The 21,373-nt window shown below is 44.8% G+C and overlaps 1 protein-coding gene across 2 annotated transcripts in view; it reads left to right on the plus strand.

The window, feature by feature from the left end:
* The window catches only part of FLT1 (fms-related tyrosine kinase 1), a 115,126-nt gene that overhangs the window by 86,039 nt on the left and 7,714 nt on the right, over positions 1-21,373 (plus strand). For both annotated transcript variants that reach the window (XM_014966062.1, XM_014966061.1), the window contains 12 exons: positions 1,311-1,449; positions 7,535-7,639; positions 10,750-10,863; positions 11,626-11,714; positions 14,088-14,247; positions 14,665-14,762; positions 15,308-15,430; positions 16,541-16,652; positions 18,542-18,641; positions 19,986-20,091; positions 20,175-20,305; positions 20,689-20,773. In XM_014966062.1, coding sequence (XP_014821548.1) covers positions 1,311-1,449; positions 7,535-7,639; positions 10,750-10,863; positions 11,626-11,714; positions 14,088-14,247; positions 14,665-14,762; positions 15,308-15,430; positions 16,541-16,652; positions 18,542-18,641; positions 19,986-20,091; positions 20,175-20,305; positions 20,689-20,773 — 1,362 coding nt within the window. The remainder of the gene's footprint in view (positions 1-1,310; positions 1,450-7,534; positions 7,640-10,749; positions 10,864-11,625; positions 11,715-14,087; positions 14,248-14,664; positions 14,763-15,307; positions 15,431-16,540; positions 16,653-18,541; positions 18,642-19,985; positions 20,092-20,174; positions 20,306-20,688; positions 20,774-21,373) is intronic.

The following is a 21,373-nucleotide window of genomic DNA, read 5'->3' on the forward strand; positions in this document are numbered from 1 at the left end:
TATCCATATCCCACTTATTCATATCCTGTCCAGGATCAGAGGATGATTTGGAGCTAGGCTTTATGCCACCTGACTTTTCCCCAACATCAGTGTAATCTTTCTTGGGATTAACCTTCTGCATACTCGGGATGGTGAAAGGCAACTGAAACATGAGCTATTAGCTACTGTCATTTTTAATCTAGTTATGTTTGTAACAAAAGCATACACAGCTACTAATGCTCTTTTCAAACAAAGGTCTGGAAATGCATGTATTAGGGATGTACTTCCAAGCCATAGTGGAGGAAAGTTGAAAGTCATAGGGGTAGTTAAAGCAACAACAAAAGAATATGCAGATACATCTGTGTATTTGTGTATGTGCCCATGTACTGTTTCCATGAGTTTAGGAAAAGCAACAAGAAGGGGCTCAGTTGAGCAGATTTTCCATAAACTCCAGCTAATAGCCAGGAAATCAGAGCAAACACTAAACCTTTTCCGTAGAAATACATAGAAGTAGCACTCCTGTGTCAAGAAAAGTCCAGTGGATTAGAGTGGCAATCTAGGTCCTCTTTGAAGGAAAATATGTTTCAAAATGGATGGACTGCAGAAAACTTTGCAATTAGGTTCATCCTTCCTTACCTTTTCCATCTAAAGTGAATAATCCATTTGCTCAGTAGAAACAGAACTTCTGGAAAATTCACTTGAAATTATGTGTTTGAAATGATGTGTTTGAGTCTGGGTGTTTATTAATTCCTCAAAACTCAAGTAATTTCAGCAAATTTGTCAGAAATTATACCAAAGAAATAAAAAATGCTGAAAATTTGTAAACAGTTTCTGAAATGTATAATGTCTAGTCTCCTGACGACTAGTGTTGCACAACTTCTAACCACATATGACCTATCTTTGCGGGGTATATGGAAAAAACAAACACTGGCAGTTGAACTCCATCTGTTGCATATGGCCACTTCTTGCTTTGCACAATCATGAAGGAAAGTTATTTTTATCAGCAATGTTTAGTCATTTGCCGAAAATATTTCTCTTGACTGTGCAGAGGGCCTGTATCATAACACCATATGTTAATACAGATCCACACGGGTTTCATGGAAGAAACTGATATGTCACATACAAAGAAAGCTAGAGGACAGAGTTTCTTTTACATAAAAAAGTCTTGCAGTATTTAAAAAAGCCAAAGGGAGCTTAACCAAAACATCTATTGGACTGTGAAATATGCAGCCCCGAGGACAGAATTAACTTGGAGCCCTTGGTCCAAACAGGAAGATGCTGACAGATACCCTTATCCTCTTTTTCATTTTTCCATATTCTTTGTTTTCTAGCCTTATTCCTCTGGAATGAAGACCAACCATTACCTGTCGATCATAATGGATCCTGACGAAGTCCCCTTAGATGAGCAATGTGACCGTCTGCCTTATGATGCCAGCAAGTGGGAGATTGCAAGGGAAAGGCTTAAACTAGGTAATACTGGTATGCTTCAGGTTGGGTTTGCAGTGATTGAATGAGGGGAGCTGGGTGTGCTTTAGACACTCAGCACAACACGTTCAGTGTGAGCTATTCTATACCAAGTGCCCTTGTCACTGACTTACAGCCTTTAGGACTAACTGACTGTGTCTACCTGAATTTCCACATGTATGTTTTGACTCCAGGTAGGAAAACTAAAACACAGACAATAATGCTGCACTCTATTTTTTGCAGACTGACTTACTTAAAACATGACACAAAAACAGGGCAACCAGAGTCTTCCAAATCAGACCACTGACTTGGATGCTTCTCTCTCTAGACTCAGGAGCCTGACCTTTGGCATTTACTGTAATTTTCTTCCCTTGTAACCTGGTTATGTGCTCACCTGGCAAAAAACCTGTGCAGAAATGGGTCCTTGCATTCCACCCTGTACCCCTCCCTGTTCTTCCCTTTCCTCCTCTCTCCAACACATTCTCTCTGCTTTCCCTCTGTGCTGCAGATTTTATAAACATTCTTGTCAGTGCACCATAAAGTGCAAGAATGTGATACATGAGTCCACATATAAATAAATAAATACCCACGGAAACTCTGAACCTGCAGCTAGTTTGCCTACAGAGGCTGCAGTGAAAGGCATGGAGTTTGGGAGCATTCCTTATTTGCTTAGCCTCATGTGGGGCTGACGAGGAGGGCAGGAAGATAGGGACCAGATTTTGAAGTTGAAGAATCCCTCCAGAAACCACACAGATTTTAGCAAGAGGGTCAACATTAGAATATCAGTGATAAGCTCAGGCTGTTGCTATAGTGCTGTTTGTTCTTTCAGGCAAAAATGAGATTTGTCCTACAGCAAGGGCTAGAAAATCCCTGCATTTTAGCTAGGAGCTGTAACAGATTCCTTTTGTCCTTCAGGGATCAGGGACGGAGGGTGATTAAAACATGCATACTATTAGGATCACACTTAATTCGCCTGCTAGAAGTCACAAGGTGACCAGATGTGGATAAGCACAGCTGAGATATATTGCCAGCGATTTATAATTGTCATACACAATTTTGAGAATGTTGAAACATAACTTTGTGCTGGAGTGTCTTCAGTCTTCAAATAGTTTTCTTACGATGATGGACCAAGATCTTGATGTGCAGACAATGTGATCGCTGGTTTATGTGATGCTTTATTTGTGTGTAAATCCCATGGAAAGAATCAAGCAGAAATGGAATGTAAACACCAAGGAAAAACCCACATCTTGCAGGGTTGGTGTTTGGAGTCTGGAGGTGAGGAATGATGACCAGAGAATGAGTTAAAAGTAGAATAACTGGTGTAAACAAATAAAGAATGCTGACAATGAATGAGAACCAGATTCAGAGAAATTGGGTATGTGCAGTATCCTAGATTAGCTCAGTGCAAGTCCTGCTTACACGGCAGTTGGCTCAGTCTTTGAGTAACCTTGGCAGTCTCTGAGGATTAGTGTCTCACAAACACAAAATGTGCTTCTATGGTTTTTAAAAAATATTTTTACTTAGAAATGCAACCCCTTCCAGCATCAGATATGTCTGTTTTTCTCTTTCCACCTACTTATCCTCCAGGATACGTATTTATTGTAACTTTTGCAAGTAAGTCTCCCCATTCAGCCCACATCTCCTTTGCTATGTGTTCCTCCAACACGCATACGTACAGCCCACGGCTGTGATGCACTGCTTATACAACAGGACTCCCCCTTCAGCTGGAAGAGCTACAGATGTTGCAGGAAATTTCATATGGGCACCACTGAAGTTAGGCTAATTAGCATTCAGTATAGATTAGTCTGACTGGGAGCAAAATGTCATCTCTTCAATAGGCAGAAAAATGCTGGTGGTATAATTCACTGTCAGCGCGGTCGGCGATAGCGTTGCTGTCCAGCGCTAAGTGTTGAGCTGGCAGACATTTCTCACCTTACTCTTGGGCCTGACCTCCCTAATCTCTGAGAGGTCACACACTGCGGATGCCGTGGCACAGGACCCCGAGGGAGTGTTGCCACATGGCTCCTGTGCGATGTCAAACACTTCCCGAGCCCCGCTCCCCACTGCGTGCTGCCAGCCCACAGCCCAGAAGAGGCCTCCCCATTCTCCTCCACCTGTAATGGAAAATATGAAGCCGCATGTGGGGAAAGCCCAGATGACTCAAAACTGCAGCAGAGGACCTGAGAAACGAACACACCTTTGAGCCTCTGCCTTCCTGCATAGGTGGAGAGAAGTGTCTGCAAGCACTTTTTGCTGGTGCCCAGGTCCAACAACTCACATGCTCGAAGGACCCTGCTAAAATGGGACTGAAATAGAAACCTCCTGATCCAAAACTCCTTCACTGAGGCGTATACACACTTTAATGGGTTCTGATTTGTCCCAGGAAGCCAAAGTCAACTGGAGAAAATTTAAGTAGAACTCCAGAGGGCTGTGCAGCCATCCAGCGTGACCTGGACAGATCTGGACAGAGAAGAACCTAATGAGGTTCAACAAGGGCAAGTGTAGAGGCTTGCACCTAGGGAGGAAGAATGCCAGACACCAATATAGGTTAGGGGTGGACCTGCTGGAAAACATTTCTGAGGAGAAGGATCTGAGGATTCTGGTAGATAGTAAACTATCTATGAGCCAGCAATGTGCCCTTGTCGCCAAGAGGGCCAGTGGAATCCTGGGCTGCATAGGGGAGAGTGTGGCCAGTAGGTCGGGGGAGGTCATTCTCCCCCTCTACTCTGCACTGATGAGGCCGCAACTGGAATACTGCATCCAGTTCTGGGCTCCCCAGTTCAAGAGGGACAGGGAACTACTGGAGAGGGTACAGTGTAGGGCAACAAAGATGATTAAGGGATTAGAGCATCTCCCTTATGAGGAAAGGCTGAGAAAGCTGGGGCAGTTTAGCCTGGAGAAGGGAAGGCTGAGGGGAGACCTTATTAATGCTTATAAGTATCTAAAGGGTGGGTTGAAGGATGATGGAGCCAGACCCTTTTCAGTGGTTTCCAGTGACAGGATGAGGTGCAACGGACACAAGCTGGAACATAAGAGGTTCCACTCAAATATGAGGAAGAACTTCTTTCCGGCGAGGGTGCCAGAGCCCTGGAACAGGCTGCCCAGGGAGGTTGTGGAGTCCCCTTCTCTGGAGATCTTCAAGACCTGTCTGGATGCAGTCCTGAGTGATGTGCTCTGGGCAATCCTGCTTTATCAGGGGAGTTGGACTAGATGATCTCTAAAGGTTCCTTCCAACTCTGACAACTCTGTGATTCAGTGATTCCATGATTTTTCTTCCTTGGTCTGGATGTAAATGCTGCAGCATTTCATACCTGATTGTTACCCAAACATGGGCAGTGTAGCTGCTTGGGGGCTGTAACCAGTTGACTGCTGAGATGGTTGGGCACCTTAATATTCCAATATTTAATTGCTCCATTTAATAATTTTGTCGTTACTTTGTATGTCAACATAAGGGGCTTTTGCAGGAGCAAGCTATTAGAGTCATAGACACACTCTACATACTAAACCATGGAGTTTGATCTATGCACTGAAAAGTTAAAGCAGCCCCATTCTGCACTAACATTTAGCACAGTACAAACACTAGTGGAGCAACAAAGACTAATACATCAAGTGTTATTACAGTTTCCCATTAAATCATAATTGTTGTTTAGAGAAGGAAGTGTTGTTTGCAGTGTTCATTCTCCTTTAGGAAAGGTTAGCAGCTTTGTGTAGCTTTATGAGCTAACTGGTGTGTTTTCCAAGTGGTGACTAAGTAGGTTCTCTCAATGTGGGAAGTGAGTTAACAGTAATGGAAACAGATTAAAGCTATGGATTAAACAAAGATACAATAAGTTTTATAGGCCCTCAAACTGCAACTTTGCAATAGTTTGCAAACTGCAACAATTAGAAACCATGACCAGTCAATAGATTAAGGACTACAAACATGAACTCACCAAGAAAACTGAGACCTCAGTCTTAATGTTCCTTCCCTCATACACCTGTAATATGCAGTAACTCAAAAAGGAAGTGACTGGAGATTTTTCAAAGATACACATTGATTCACCTGTATTTGTGTGTCAGACTCTAAGCCTTTCACATACCAAGGCTCGATGCTTTTCAGACATGTAGATTAAGTTTTTCATGTGGTGTTTTTTGGGTTTTTTTCTGTAAAAAATGCAATACTTTTGCACATCTAAGGGGGAAATAAATTTCGGGGGCTTTTTTTGGCTTAGTATATTTTGCTTCATGTTTCCATTGCTTTGATAACATATGCTATTTTCTTCTACTGACAGACGTATTTAGAATTAAGGTTTAGAAATGTGATACACATATAAAAGTATCTATTTAATTTGATTTAGAACTGACAGCATCTCTTTTTCTTTGCCTGTGAGTATCCGAGTGGGATTCATCTCACTTAGCTTTAGACATCAACATGGTAGATGTCCAAGTGAGAGCTAGTCAAACAGATACCCATAACAGAAAAATAAAATGGTCCTATGGAGATACCTATGTTACATGTGCATATCTGAGAAATAAATACATGACACATGCTTTGCTTTGCTTTTGTGTGAAAAGCTGGCCTTTATTTTCTGCTCTTCTCCTCTACACTGCAAAGCCTGCTGCTATAATCTTGCTAGCCACTTAGGTGCCTGAGTTCTGCTGAAGGTGAAGCACAAATGCAATCTGAAAATAGTTACTTGGGAATAAAATTTATTGGTAGCTGATACACTGACAAGATCTCTCTGAGCAAAAGTCTGCTAGTCACTTGTGAAGGGCAGAGACGGCCAGGCCTGTCCACGTGAGTGCGGTGTCAAAGAGGTAGTCAATACTCCCTGCTCCAAACTGCAATAAATCATGAAGGAAGCTGTGAAGATAAGATTGACATAAAATGTCACGAACTCTAGAAAAGTTATAACAATACGCTTGGAGTCTTACTTGGTCCTGAACATGAAGGAAGAGGACATTCATCTTCTACTGCTGGAGAATTTTATTGATGTCCACTGATTTCTTTCAAGGACCTCTGGGTGCTTCTCCTGAGGTCTGTTCAGTAGCAGCATGATGGTGACATCACAGCACAAAGGTCTGCCCTTGGGCACCTAGAAGCATCATAACCACCACATTTGTCACTCCAAGTCCCCTCTTGTTGAATCCCCCCAGTGCTCATTTGGCAAATGTGAGAGTCTCATTTGCATTTATTTTCAGCTTTTCACCACCCCATGATCTCAACCTACAAGGGCTTGCTAGGGAAGTGCATTGGGGGTTTTTGCATGTACTCCAGGGGCTGTGATGCAAAGTTGCTACCACCTCCCTGGAATGAAGAAAATTTGAAGGCACCTTGTTCAAGAAGGAAGAATTTCATGTGTAAAAACTACCAAAGTCTGTGGCCAGCTGCAGCTCAGTGTGTGTGTGAGTTTAAGCAGAGCCACAGTGTTGTTGAAGACAAAAGTAGCAGTGTCACAGCCTGCTGCATGGTCCAGTGTGCTCAGGGAAAAGAGGAGCAAATATTTCTTTGGCAGAGCCAGACTGAAACAAACTGGGTCAGGAGCCAGTGTACCTCCACTGAATGGTTCCATTCATTTCCTATAATTTTCAGTCATATCCCTTACTTTCTCTCTGACGACTTTGTCTTCTGCTTTGTCTGTTTACTCTTCAAAAAAAAAAAAAAACAAAAAAAAACCAAAAAAAAAACCCACACAGAGCCACAGTGTTGTTGAAGACAAAAGTAGCAGTGTCACAGCCTGCTGCATGGTCCAGTGTGCTCAGGGAAAAGAGGAGCAAATATTTCTTTGGCAGAGCCAGACTGAAACAAACTGGGTCAGGAGCCAGTGTACCTCCACTGAATGGTTCCATTCATTTCCTATAATTTTCAGTCATATCCCTTACTTTCTCTCTGACGACTTTGTCTTCTGCTTTGTCTGTTTACTCTTCAAAAAAAAAAAAAAACAACAAAAAACCACAAAAAAACCCCACCAGAAAACCACAAAACCCTCAAAACGCCTATGTGGGAAATATACGCATGGGACTCATTGTAAAGCACATTTGTCAATTCATTATCTAAGAAGCCATTTGCTTTTTTACCATAATGTGTCTCTCCAATTTGTTTTCTTTACAGGAAAGTCCCTTGGACATGGAGCTTTTGGAAAGGTGGTACAAGCATCTGCTTTTGGAATTAAGAAATCACCAACATGCAGAATAGTTGCTGTGAAAATGCTGAAAGGTATCTTGCTACAAAGCTGGGCTGGAAAAAATAATACCTTATGTCATGTATCTCTTTTAATATGATTCTGTTGAAAGCATGAGTGTGTGACGTTATCCCCTCACTCTCTGTGGCCTCCAAAACATGTACACCATGTTTCAGGTCCACCACAACAAGTTAAATGGTAGAACTATGAAACAAAAGTTGCATTCACAGTGAAAAGGGTGATAAATTGTGACACAATATAGGAGAAAGTTTCAGATGCAGTGAGAACCTACCTGATTGCCTAATTTTTTACAAAATCTGGTTCCACTACTCCAAATGCCAGAAAGAACAAAAGAGTCACTTTCGCAGGATCAGAAGGGGTAATTAGATTTCCCGCATACCATTATGCTAGACTGACCCCATGCTGAACACCGTAAATGAAATTTAGCTGAAGCATAAGACATCCACTTTGGCATGAAAACACTCGGAAGCTTTCTTATTTTCCTTGATCATTAGTTCCAATGATTAATTCATCTCTGTTAAAAATAGGTGCCTTATGTCTGATTTGCATCTGTCTAACTTTCGCTTCTCATTCTAACTGTCTCCATTAGATTAGGTAATGATTTTTCTTCATGAAGGCCCTTTCATTAAGCTAAACAGATTGCGCATTTTAAATATTGTTGGTGTTGTACAGGTGTGTCCTCTCTGCACTGTCTGCAGCCTCATCACATGGTGCTTAGGATGCTGACACCCAGGTTGTGTAATGGATTTGCCAGCGCTCTTCATCCACCAGTGCTCTTCCCAAAGTGAAATCACCTCCCAGCTATTCTCTGCCACTTTTCTCATTGGAGCAGAAAGGACAAAGCCCCTCATCAGTTTGAAGGGCGCTTGGAAAATTAGCAGGAGGGATGATACTCAGTCATAGACTGCAGCAGCCGTGGCCACATTCCCTAACCCAGGGTCCTGGTGCCATCCCTTCCTATGTACTGAGCTCCCCCTTGTTTATGTATCTAAGGATCATATCAGGCTTCTTTTTGCATTGCCCTGGGAGCTTATGCTGCATTGCTTATCTGTCTTAATCCTTGAATCCTTGTCACTGTTATTCTCTGCCAGGGAACATATCCCCTCTTCCGTCAATAAGGCTTGGATCCCTGATGCTCTCAGTTGGCTCTGTTCAGGCATAGTTTGAATACATCCCTCTTACCCAGTGGCTTCTAGCTTCACAGCTGCTTACTTATCAGTTATCAGGAGATCTGTACATGTTACTTCCAGCCCTTGGAGGGGCCCGTGCAATGCTCTCAGACCTACACTCTGTCCCTGCAACACTCAACCTGAAGTAACTTCTATTTATTGCCAGCAGTGACGTGGCAGCGGTACTCCATGTAGGATGTGCCCTCTTGATACTGTCCTCAACAGGCTTTTTCTGCAATGTAACATCAAATGCTTTCGCTGGGGGCGGTACCCGCTACTGCGATATCCAGGGTCATCCCCAGGGAGGGAATTTGCAGCTCCTCTCTCTTATTGCAGAAGCACAGAAATACCTTGTTGGCCAATGCCAAATGAACAACTACCCTGCAGCAAGCATGGGTGGAAAATGGGAGGAAGCCAAAGCTTTGGTCCATGTCCAGACCTTCTGCAACAGTGGGCCAATAGCCATCTGTGTCACTGGTTTCAGTGGATGGCCTGGGTCATCACCCGACCTTTGGTCAACTGAACTGTTTTGCCAACATGCAGACATATGTGCTGGCAGAGTGGTCTGCCCAGATTCAATATTGCTTTATGTACATCTGTACTTCTTGTACCCACCAGCACCATCGAGGCAGCAGGGGTTGCTCCTGGAATAGATGGGAGCAGACAGCAGCTACAAGAAGTCTTCATGGTGGGATTCATGTGACGTGTGCAGGGTAGATGCTTGTATCTGAGTTAATCACTCAAATTCCCTTCATTGTCAGTGGTGAGAAACAACAGCTCATCCTGTCCTAAGGCAGATCCCTGCATATGGTGAACTCAGCACCTGTTTAGTTCTGCTTACTGTGAAGAGAGTCTGGGGTGACTAGAACCTCTGTTGGTATCTTTGCTATGGGCACTTCAAGTTAGGGTAGATCGGCCCCATTCTTTGTGTTCTAACTAGATTATCCAGAAACTTTGCAGCCATTCATGGCCTTTGTCCTAACAGAATTCCTATGAGGTGGAGAGAAATTGTCACCACATATACAGATGAAGAGTGGGTGACCGGGTAGACAACATTTTTGTCTGGCACCACCAAGAAAATCTGTTTCCTTTCAGATGTTGAAACCAAGCCCTTTAAGACCTAGCTCTAGGTTCTTTCCACTGAACTGTTTTTCTTACTTTTGTTGTTACTAAACTGAAAAAGTCATTTTGGGTGCACACAAAGCAATACGTTTTTTCTTACCAAAATAGAGGTCTGCAGAGAAAAAAAAATTGCTTGGAGGGAACTAAAAGTTTCACTCCACACTGAATAGAATCTCTTGGGTTTAGTTGTGGGATTTCTTATTACTATTTCTATTATTAGTAATATTGATCATAACTACTAAGGGTGAGATGATAAACCAAACTTTAACCAATTAAAACTTAGTTCCCTGGTCTGTCTTAATACTCCAGGCCTCCTCTATAATGAACAGAACCAGGCAAGCATCATCAAGGGGTGGTTCTTCTCTTCCCTATAGAGATGGCTAAAGCTGATGGCTGAATCAGCCTCTGAAAATGCTTTGCTCTTGCCATGGACTTCTTGAGACATTGATTAGTTCAGGCTTGTACATAACCCTTAGACGGCTGAAGTCAGGTCAGCTGGAACCCACTCTAGATAGAGTTAATTACAGTCTTGAAATCCCTTTTTATTTCTTCTTTCAATTTTTGGCTGAAACAACAAAACTATTCATGTGAAAAAAATTCCTCTCAGTTCTAAATATAACACAGTCTACTGGGAGGAAGTTGAGTGCCTAACTCTTTTTATTGGTTTTATTGAGAGTAAGAGGATGCTGAGCAGGGAGGAATAGAAAAAGAACATTGACACATGAAGTACAACCAGTAATGGAGGTTATTTCAATGGACAGTAACGAGAAGTAGTAAAGCCCAGCAGAATCAGTTCTTTGCCATTTCACGTTGACTTTATTTTGCATTTACAGAAGGGGCCACAGCAAGTGAGTACAAAGCACTGATGACTGAGCTGAAAATCCTGATCCACGTTGGCCATCATCTCAATATCGTGAATTTGTTGGGAGCTTGCACAAAAAATGGAGGTAAAAAAAATCTTCACTGCATTGAAAATGGGTTTGGATCACCTCCCAATAACAGTCAGTTGGCTGTGTTGTTTTTCATTCAGAGGTCAAGTTATTAACTTGAAATATTTGAGCTCATCCTGTGGTTGGTGAAAAAAAGAGGAAGAGAAAAAGAGATTTTTATTCTTTTAATGAAGTGATTAAACATTTTCTCTACTTAAACTCCCTTTTAGTATTAACATGAGAAGAGTGAATTTAGAACCGTGCCACTTGTTGTCCTTTATCTCACTCACTTCACTGTTGAAGCTTGAGTTAAATGCGATCTGGAAAGGCTGGGAACAAGGGATATCAGCTGGTGGCCCTGAACAATGAATCACAAGGCAACTGTTGTGAAATCCTTCACTATATGCCACTAAGAAAATCAAAGGGCCGGTATGAGTGATGGTTTGTTTTAGATATGCCACCAATTTCAGTTCAACAAGTGTGTGTGGGCTGTGGGACTCCAGTATGAATGCAGGCTGCCTGAAGAGGAAACAGAGGGTTCCTCAGGACACAGGTTCATGACCCAGATTTCAAAAATTAGTCCCTTCCCTAATTTCCAGAAACAGTATTGTTTTGCTTACATGTCCAGTGTCCTTCAAGCAGCCTTCTGCTTCATTAGGATATGCTGTTAGTTATTCTGGACTCAAGTTTTAAGTACAGGAATGAAAGACTATCCTTCTCAGATCTGATAACCCCCTGTATTGCTTTATTCTGCTCAAAATGCGCTTTCTTTTTGCCCAGGGCCTCTGATGGTGATTGTTGAATACTGCAAATATGGGAATTTATCAAACTACCTGAAGAGCAAGAGGAATTTTTTCTGCCCCAACAAGGTGAGGAGGCAGATGCCTTTGGTAGGGCTCATCTTATCAAACTTGAGCACCAGTAATGTAGATGTTAGTGTCTAGGGTAGTCTTCTTAGACTGTCTTCTACCAAAGGAGAGAAACAGCTTTTGGGTGCAGTTCACCTGACCCGTTTTAATGTTTGGTGTGGGGAATGTGCTGTGCCAAGAAAGGGCTCATTTCTCTCCCCTGACTGTCCAAGGAGACTGCTAGGAGTAACTCAGATGGAGCCATCAACAGCAAGAGGAAGTGAATCCTATCCAAATTGTCCCCACATGCTCTCGCTTCACTGCTGACAAACCCATTCCTGCTGAGCCTGGGGTCACTTCAGAGGCTGGTGTCAGCGAAGCCAAAGGAAGTGGTTTTGCCCACTGATTCCAGTACCGCTGGGAACACAACTGAGATAATGCCATTTAAAGCTCATGTTCCAAGACACCCTAATGTTCAGAGATTTGCAAGTAATCTTATTATTGTGTGAGGAGAAGGGCTACCCAGAGGAAGAGAGATTAAAGTCTTGTCTTCACATCCCACAGCCCTCTGAATCAACTCTACAGCGTGTTTCTTATTACAAACTTGAACCCAAATGTGCCAACTATATCCCTGCTTTTGCACTTCTAGCAAAATCCCCCAAAGGATTAAGGGCTCTGAAGTGACATTTAGTAGCCTAGACCCAGAACGTCAGTCCTCAAAACCCCTGCTCAGCTGTGCCAAAAGCTCAGCAGCATCACAGGATTTTTTCGGGAGGACTCTGCAGTAGGGCATGCTCAGCAGGACATCCCCTTCCAAAGGGCTTTGGCTGAGTCTCTGTTCCCAAGGACATCCATGCTGGACCCTGCGTAAAAGACAGCAGCTGCCTCCTCCAATGTGCAGTTGTTGGTGTAGGGTGCTCAGTGGAGAGCGTGGCCATGGGGGGCCCACCCTGGAAGGGGGGTCACCCACATTCCCCGTCCAGTGGGGAGCCTGCCTGGCCTCAAAACTCTGGCACCCCTGGGAAGAGCGCCTGGGCAGGAGGGAGGGAAGGAAGGACCCTGGCTCTGCACCAGCGTATACAGGGCAGTGAGATGAGTGTGACCAGCAGAAGTGGGGAGGTGATTGTCCCCCTGTACTCAGCACTGGTGAGGTACCTTGAATATTGTGTCCAGTTTTGGGCACCTCAATACAAGAGAGATATCGAGGTGCTGGAGCGAGTGCAGAGAAGGGCAACAAAGCTGGTGAAGGGCCTGGAGAACAAATCTTAGGAAGAGCGATTGAAGGGGCTGGGACTGTTTAGTTTGAGGAAGAGAAGACTGAGGGGGACCTCATCACCCTCTATAACTACTTGAAAGGACATTATAGAGAGGTTGGTGCTGGTTTCTTCTTACAGGTAATTAGCGACAGAACAAGAGGGAATGGCTTCAAGCACCAACAGGGTAGGTTTAGACTTCGGAAACAATTCTTCACAGAAAGAGAATAGGCTGCCCAGGGAGGTGGTTGAGTCACCATCCCTGAATGTGTTTAAGAGTAATTTAGATGTGGTGTTGGGGGATATGGTGTAGGGCAGAACTTTGTAGAGTAGGGTTGATGGTTGGACTTGATGATTTGAAGGGTCTTTTCCAACATGAATGATTCTATGATTCTATGAAAAGGGAGAGGTGGCAAAAGCATGGCCAGGCAACTAGGCTGCTCTCCAGGTAGCAGTGGGAAAGCATTTTCCAATCACTGTTGCATGTGTCCCATTAAATTGTCATTGACTGTAATATAAAAATATTGGATGAAGGTGTCGGAGTAGAGGGGCAGTCCCTTCCAATAGCAGCTGCATTTCAAATACAAAGTGCCCTTGCTCGTCGCTGGAAGGGCTTAGAGCCCCCCGCTAAGTACTGTGCAAGGACACAGAGGCAGGTGCCTTAAGCCACCTGGGACAAAAGCTAACTCTTTGTTTTCAGAGGGCTGGGACACCTGCACTGTGGGCACATCCTTCTCAACTCGTCCCACCAGGCTCCTTCTCTGGCTACCAGAGAGAAATAGGCATTCAGATGTTGCATTTCAGGCTAAGATGAGCCACAGCCCAGCAAACGTGTCCATCCATGGACCCTGCAAATCCTTACCTCATCAGCAGTAGCCCACCACCTGGGCTCTCCCAAAATCACGTGCTGGTGCTCCCAAGCCACTCTTTCAGTCCTCTGGGGATGGCAACTTTGATGGAGTGCAACCCTGACACCAGTCCCTACCTGCCACTGGACACTTTTGCCCATGGGAGATAGGACTACATGTGCCACAGACCATCATTTTCTCCCCATGGAAAGGCAACAGAAGTCTGACTTGGTTGCTCTCTCACCTGCTTCATCACTCTGATATAGCACCCCTTCTTCTCTGTTTGTTTGAAGGACTCCTCTCTGCATGGAGAGCCAGTGAAAGAGAAAAGGGATATCAAGCCAGTGGAAGGCAAAAACCAAAGGCTGGCCAGTGTCACCAGCAGCGAGAGCTTCGCAAGCTCTGGGTTCCAGGAAGATAAAAGTCTGAGTGATGTGGAGGAGGACGAGGAGGGTAGGTATTAATTCCTTCCTGTCCCTACACGATCTGTGATATTTTTACAACATACTGTGCATCCCTGAAATTTTTTTCCTCATTTATCACCCTAATAAACATCCGTGGGAGACGCTCACAGGGTCATGTCCAGAGGGTAGAAGATTTAAAAAAAGATTATTTCCAGGGTTACTAAATCTGACAGGAAAATGTGTGATTGTTTCTTCTGACTGCTCCTTATCTTTGGGGAAAACACAGCAGTGTCCAAAGCACGGGGTATAAAGCAAACACTATTTTTGTTTCCAGTGACAGTGGGTTGACCTTCGAATACTACTCTATGAAGACTGAATTTATGGGAGTAATAGGGTCAGTAAGAGAGGGAAAATAACTGCCTGGTGAGTCAAATTTGTAACAAACCATGTTTTTCCATCTTTGCAGGGGCTGATGAGCTCTACAAGTTGCCCCTCACAATGGAGGACCTGATCTCTTACAGCTTTCAGGTGGCCAGAGGCATGGAGTTCCTTTCCTCCAGAAAGGTACGTTTTGCACTGGGGAATTTTCCCTGCAGAAGGGTGGGATTCAGAGGTGAAATCATGTCTACGTCTTAGTGACACCTTCCTTGGGAGAGCTCCCAAAGGAAGAGCCGTTTTCCTCTTGGATTTATAAATATAACCGTGTGTTTATCCAAGTCTCCATAGTCCATAAACACAGGATCATGGCTAAAGGCAGTGGGTCAAGCTCATTCACTCAGGGAAGATCTTTTGGGTGTGGTGGGTTTTTTTTTCTTCATTTCAACATATATTAGGCAGGGAGCTCTAAATGAATCAGCGCTTTCCCTGCAAATGTCAAGGGGCTTAAAAATTTATCTGTTTCTGGACTTGGGAAGTTTGGTGGGTTTTTTGTTAAGAATTGCCGCTGTTTACAGTAACTTCATGTAAACTATAGTCAACTTCCCTAAAAAAATATTAAATTGATTTCTCAAGTAATAATAATAATTTTAAAAAGGATATGGGAGACAGTCAGGAAATTTGTGTCCGGGATTAAGGAAATGCAGTTTGATTGTGAAACTGTTTTATTATAGTGCATTCATCGTGACCTGGCAGCCAGAAACATCCTTTTATCTGAGAACAATGTCGTGAAGATCTGTGATTTTGGCCTCGCAAGAGATATTTATAAGAATCCTGATTATGTGAGAAAAGGAGATGTAAGTCAAGATGCTGTTTATTTACCCAGATGATTATAACATATCATTTCAAACTGTTCACCAAAACGTCCTGTAGACGTTCATGTTTCCTGAACTTAAAAGAGCTTGAAAGCTGTCACGGTTTTTATGTGAAGATGAGCTATCCAGACGCGATGTAGATCTGGAAAGCTTTTCTATCCTCGAGCATGAAGCCTGGACACGCTAACCACTTCACAGCTCTGCCCTTAGATATTTTTTAGACATTTGTTTCTTGGCTGGCTCCACAGTGTAACCCACTTACTCAATAGGCTTCCTTCAAGGAAACCAGTCCCTCTGAAACAAGGTGCGTGGTCTCCTGTGTACCCACACCAGGGTCAAGCCCTGCTCATGGTGCCTCCAACAGCCAAGCAGGACTCCCTGCCTCCAGCACCTACTTATTTGGTTTTTTTTTGCTTCTCCTGTAAATAGCAGGCAGTAAGCCCCTTGCCAAGCCTGCTGTGACTGCTGGGTCAGCAAACTGTGCCTGCGCCCACGGATGATGTGGGAATTTGGTGTGGGCATTGGCCTCATGCAAAGAGTCTCCTTCTGCATGTCTCACCCACCTGCCAGCTATTCCGTCATCCACAAACAGCTTTCAAGGCTTGCAGCACTGTATATTAGCTGTCAAATGTTATTTGCATAATCTGGGTACTGCTCGGAAGAGACTACGAGGCTGCCCTGACAGGGCTTCAAGGGCTCCTTCAATTCAGGCTCTGAAAATTTCCCTGAGAACATTCACAGAATTATTTGCGCTTGGATGTAGGCTTTTCTCCCCCATCTCTAGGATGTTGGCAAGAGGTCTCTGTTCTTGCATATCCCCTCACCCTGTAAAGAAAAGGCCTGGTGGCTCTGGTCACAGGTTTCCAGTCTCTGGCTTTTTGTGCCACACGTCTGAAAAACAGCCTTTTACTCTGATAATTTGTTAAGAAAGCGTCTGAATGAGTGTGGGTTTATCTTGACTGCCTGTAAGGAAATCCCACAGGTTCCTGCTTGAATGGTAATTATTTACATAACAATATATAGTTGATTCATCTATGATTAAATTCTTTTAGAGTTTGAAAATAATAATCAGGTTTGTCCGTTTTACTCCAGGCTCGACTTCCTCTCAAGTGGATGGCTCCAGAATCCATATTTGATAAAATCTACAATACAAAAAGCGACGTGTGGTCCTACGGGGTCTTACTGTGGGAGATATTTTCCTTGGGTACGTTAACTCTGCACCCCAGGAGCTGGACTCAGCGGCAGGGGCTGTAGCTGGGGCCATCGTTCCAGCCTGGGGAAAAACATCCTTATCTTCAACAAGCTTTTGCCAAGTCTTTAATAAGAAAAGACCTAAATCAGGCAGAAGTGGGGTGTAAGGGTAGAGTTGGGAACTGTGTGTATCATGCCTCTGTGAACTGGAAATTTTGGTGCTTTTAAGGGCACTGGAAGCTGACTTGCCAGGCTGAAAGCCTTAGTGGGTAGCACAGCTCCTGGGCATTTTTCCATCTATTTCTGCCATGGGCAAAACCGAAGCTTCCCTCTTTCTCCTGTAGAAACCCTTGGTAGAGACGCAGGGCAGCACAGCTGGAGCAGCCACAGCCCTTTGTCCAACCAATGGCACAAACCAGGAATATTGGGCAATTTTTTAAGTGGCTTTATTGAATATGGAACCCCGTGGGGTAACACAGAGCTGTGGCCCTGGGCTGGCAGCTGCCAGGGACCAAGGCATTGCCTTCTGTGCCACAGATGGCATTCGAGCCACCCAGTGCCATGGGCTGGATTCTCCCTCAAAAGCTTCTTACGTCCCCGGTGGGAGCAAGGGAGCTGAACACGGATGGAGGTGTCTGCACGTCTCAGACTGTGTCACCTCCATTTCCAGCCTGAGACCAGGCGGTCACACCAGCCCAGGGGGAGACCCAGAGCGTGTCCCCCCCCTGACCCAGGCCACTGGACACAGCAGGAGAACCAGAATCAGCACAGATGCCGCAGGATGAACTAGAGCATGCAATCCGAAATTAAAACCCAGCGAAGCTTTTTTCCCCCCCTCCTTTCTTTCACGTGGAAAAGGCAGGATACAAGATGTACACTGAGCGGGAACAACAATGGCTGTCAGAACAGAAGAATCTTAATTGGGTTCAACATAGAGGCTGACAAAAGAGGCAAACAGCAGAGGAAACAATACTATACAATTCTCAGGACAATCAATCATTTATTAGTTTAAATACATGTTGTTGGTCAGCCTGCCAACTCTTGTGATTTTATGGTCAGCCTCATAATACCTGCTATTTTTTTCTTAAAGCCCCAGCTCCTTGAACCTGGTGACTGTCTAACTCTGAAATATTTTAGTTTTTTCTTTTGTTTTTCCTTTTCCTGATGTTTTTTTGTCTACAGAAAAAAAGACCAACAGCACAATCAGGCTGCATCTTAAAAACACAGAAGCTAAGAAAATAAATCAGATGTACTATGGTCTGATTTAAACCCATGATTTTCAAGGTGGTTTTGAGCACTTGGGGTTTGTTAATACTTTACTTGATAAAAGCTCAAATGATTACAAATAGTAGAAAAGAGGGAGGCTGGTAGGAAACAAAAAAGAGTGAAATTTGGCATATTCTGCTGTTCCAGGGCTCTAGCTTTAAAAAATGGGACTTGTTTTTTGTTTTTTGTTTTTTGGGTTTTTTTGTCAGAGTTAGGTTGATGGTTGGACTAGATGATCTTTAAGGTCCCTTCCAACCTAGATGATGCTATGATTCTATGCTATGCTATGCTATGAAATTTGGGGTGGTCCAAACCAACAGAGATCAGACTCGGCTTTTCTTGAGGGATACTTTTCAAGTCCAAATTGTGTTTATTTTTTGCACCTCCCGTAGTGCTGGGTTTGATGCTGCCCTCCTCCAAAGAGTGGGGTTTGGAGCAGTGTTGGCTGCCGTTCCCTGCCTGCGGGAGATGGCAGGGGCCAGACCCACCATGGGGGGGGACACCCTCAGGCTCCCAGCTCTGCGAGCAGATGCTACACACCCTGAGCATTTTGAGGGGGGAGTGTAGGGGCAAAGCCAGGTCACAGGTACCCAGCTCAAGGCGTGTATGACCCTGCTCTCCCAATGTCACCTCCAGGTGCCTCTCCTTACCCCGGAGTCCAAATAGACGAGGATTTCTGCAGCAGGCTAAAGGAAGGCACGAGAATGCGAGCTCCGGAGCAAGCGACGGATGAGATGTAAGATGCTTTTCTCTGCTTGCCTCATGTACTCCTGCCCTCCTGGGCTGCCTTGTGGACAATGTATGAGTCTCTGCAAAAAACACCCCCTGACAACATCATGAAAAACAAGCTGATTCTGCCTCAGCTTGCTGCCATCAGCATCTTCTTACATCCCTCCCCACCCCTGGGGTAGGACAGGGTGAGGAGGGACGTGGACCTGAGCCCAGGGCACCACCAGGGCTGGGCTGAGCGAGCAGCCGGGAGGAGGAAGGTCATTCATTCCTCTCCAGGTTTAATATTTACTGGAGCGCACACAGATAAGTGCGGGAGGAATGTGACATTATTAACGTCGTCTTGACTTAGGAAGTGACAGCGGAGGCTTCCTCGCAAACACTCGGGTGACAAGGGACCACCCTTTCCCGGAGACAGTGTCTGATGGCAGAGGAAGGTGACAGGGACCCGCAGCCTACCAACCCGTGTAGCCTGTGGGGTTTGTCTGAGGTCTTCCATCGCAACATTAGCTTTCCCTCCCCGGTCCCCTGCCTTCAGGTGCAACCTCCAGCTGGTGGTGCACGGCCAACACCTTTTTGAAGGCTTGGGAGGGGTCCAAGTAAGATCCTGAGATTGCAGCCCCTCTGCCCTGGGAGTAGGATGGAGCACCCTGACCGGGGAGGCACCTGCAGCACACTGAGCACACACCCCATTCAGGCACAAATCATTCAGGAACAGGAACATACCCAAGGTACTTTACCTCTGGAGGCAAAATGAAGTACATGTAGGTGTCTTCAGTGCCTTTTTGAGCACTACGTCATGGCTCTAAATAGCAACACTTACCAAAAAATAGTTCTGGAAGAAGAAAAAGGAAGCAAGCCAGCCATGCCTATCTGGGAGTACTACCCATTGGCTAATTTTATTATCCTAGTGACAGTAGATAAGAGCTTTTTTTTTTTCTCTTCCACATATTTTATTGCAGGAAGGAAAGCTCGACTCAACCAATACAAGGAAGTGACACGTTCATATAAGTCATCTTCGGATGCCCTAACTTAAACATTCCCAGTTAATGGATGTTTAATACAAAGGTTTAATGCTTAATTAGGAAAGAAAAAAGAAAGAATGACTAGTTGGCTAAATTATTCTTTTGATGCGGTCTTCCCGGTATGTTGTGGGAAGAGGTTTTTTTCTTTTTCTGTAGAAAGTCTACTCTTTTAGTAAGAAGCCTCAGTGGTGTTGGAGAGTGTATTTGTAAAATCAGGTGGGCTCAGGAGTTAACTCTGTCACTGACAAGCTGTCAGAGACTGCGCTGCCTTGGATCGAGGTGAGCTGTAACCTCTTGGTGTGCTCATTTTGCTTTTGTCCTCACAGCTACCAGATCATGCTGGACTGCTGGCGAAGCAATCCCAACGACAGACCCAGGTTCTCTGAGCTGGTGAAAAAGCTGGGCGACCTGCTGCAAGCAAACGTCCAGCAGGTACAAATGTCACAGCCATGCGCTGTCACCAAGGCAGGGGTGACTGGTGTCAGGAATAACTCTGATTTCTTCTTTGTATTTAGGAAGGCAAAGACTACATACCCCTCGATACCATATTTACAACAGAAAGCGGGTTTCCCCCTGCATCCAGTCCTTTGTGCAATGAAAATTTTCCTGTTACGAGCTCAAGTTGTGGAAGCACTGAAAACGTCAGGTGAGAGAGGCAAGATTAAGACTGAGTTTGTTTGTTGGGTATTGCAGCTTGCTAGTGGTAGGAGAAAACACCCAGAGACACCCCACCTGGCCTGAGTGTCCCACCAGCCATCGAGCCCCACCACCAGGACCCCACTGGGCTGGGCTGGCCCGTTGGGGTGTCCCAGGGGAACATCAGGTCACCAGGCTCGGGTGCTGTGAGAGGGGCAGCCATGTGCGTCCCAGCGTTGGGCAGTGAGGTTTGGGTGGGGTCTGGTTAAGGAGTCCTTTTTGTGTAAACTACCTCAATGACAGTTCAGCAACTGCTAAAAGAAATACCCAGTGCTTCCTGCTTACGCACTTCACACCCTCACCAAAAATTGTCCTGCTTTTTTTGTCGAACAGATACGTAAACACTTTCAAAATAAAACCACCCCAGCGCATCAAGACATTTGAAGAGCTTCCCATCAAGGAAACGCTTGTGTTTAATGTAAGTGACTCTTGGGCCAAATGGTATGCCATTTATTTCTTTTTATTTGTGTGACGTTTATACAGAGAGACTCAAGAAGGGGTTTTACTGCTTTGTCAACTCTGCTGATATGAGGTGCAAGGTTAGCTGTGCTTGGAGCATGGTGTTATGCCACTGTCCTACAAACTGGGGACAGTAGATCCTTGCTGACCATGCCATGGGCTGCAAACTCTCCTTCCCTGACAAGAAACAGCTGATGCCAGTAGGCCTGCAAGGTACGGCTGCCAGGCTCCCATCTGAGTCCCACCAGTGTGAGAGAGCCACTTAAAATCCCTTGGATTTGTGTTTTTATCTGAACAGTAGTGCACAAATGAGACTCGTGGGTCAAATTTCCATCAGAGGTTTCTGGGATGAACAAGTCCTCTTATCAGGTGGACAAGCTGGGGTGATGTCTACTAATGGGGTGGGGTGGGCATGGGTGAGAGGCTGGAGGAAGCTTTTGGTGAGCCAGTTGTATGCATTCAGTAGTGGGAGGTGGGAAAGGCACGGTGGTTCTCTCAAGGCTGAACTAGTGGCCAGACAGGACCTCACCTTGCTTGTAGACACCTTGCTTTTAACGCT

The sequence above is a fragment of the Calidris pugnax genome, unplaced genomic scaffold, assembly GCF_001431845.1.
Source record: "Calidris pugnax isolate Ruff unplaced genomic scaffold, ASM143184v1 scaffold20, whole genome shotgun sequence".
NCBI lineage: Eukaryota > Metazoa > Chordata > Aves > Charadriiformes > Scolopacidae > Calidris > Calidris pugnax.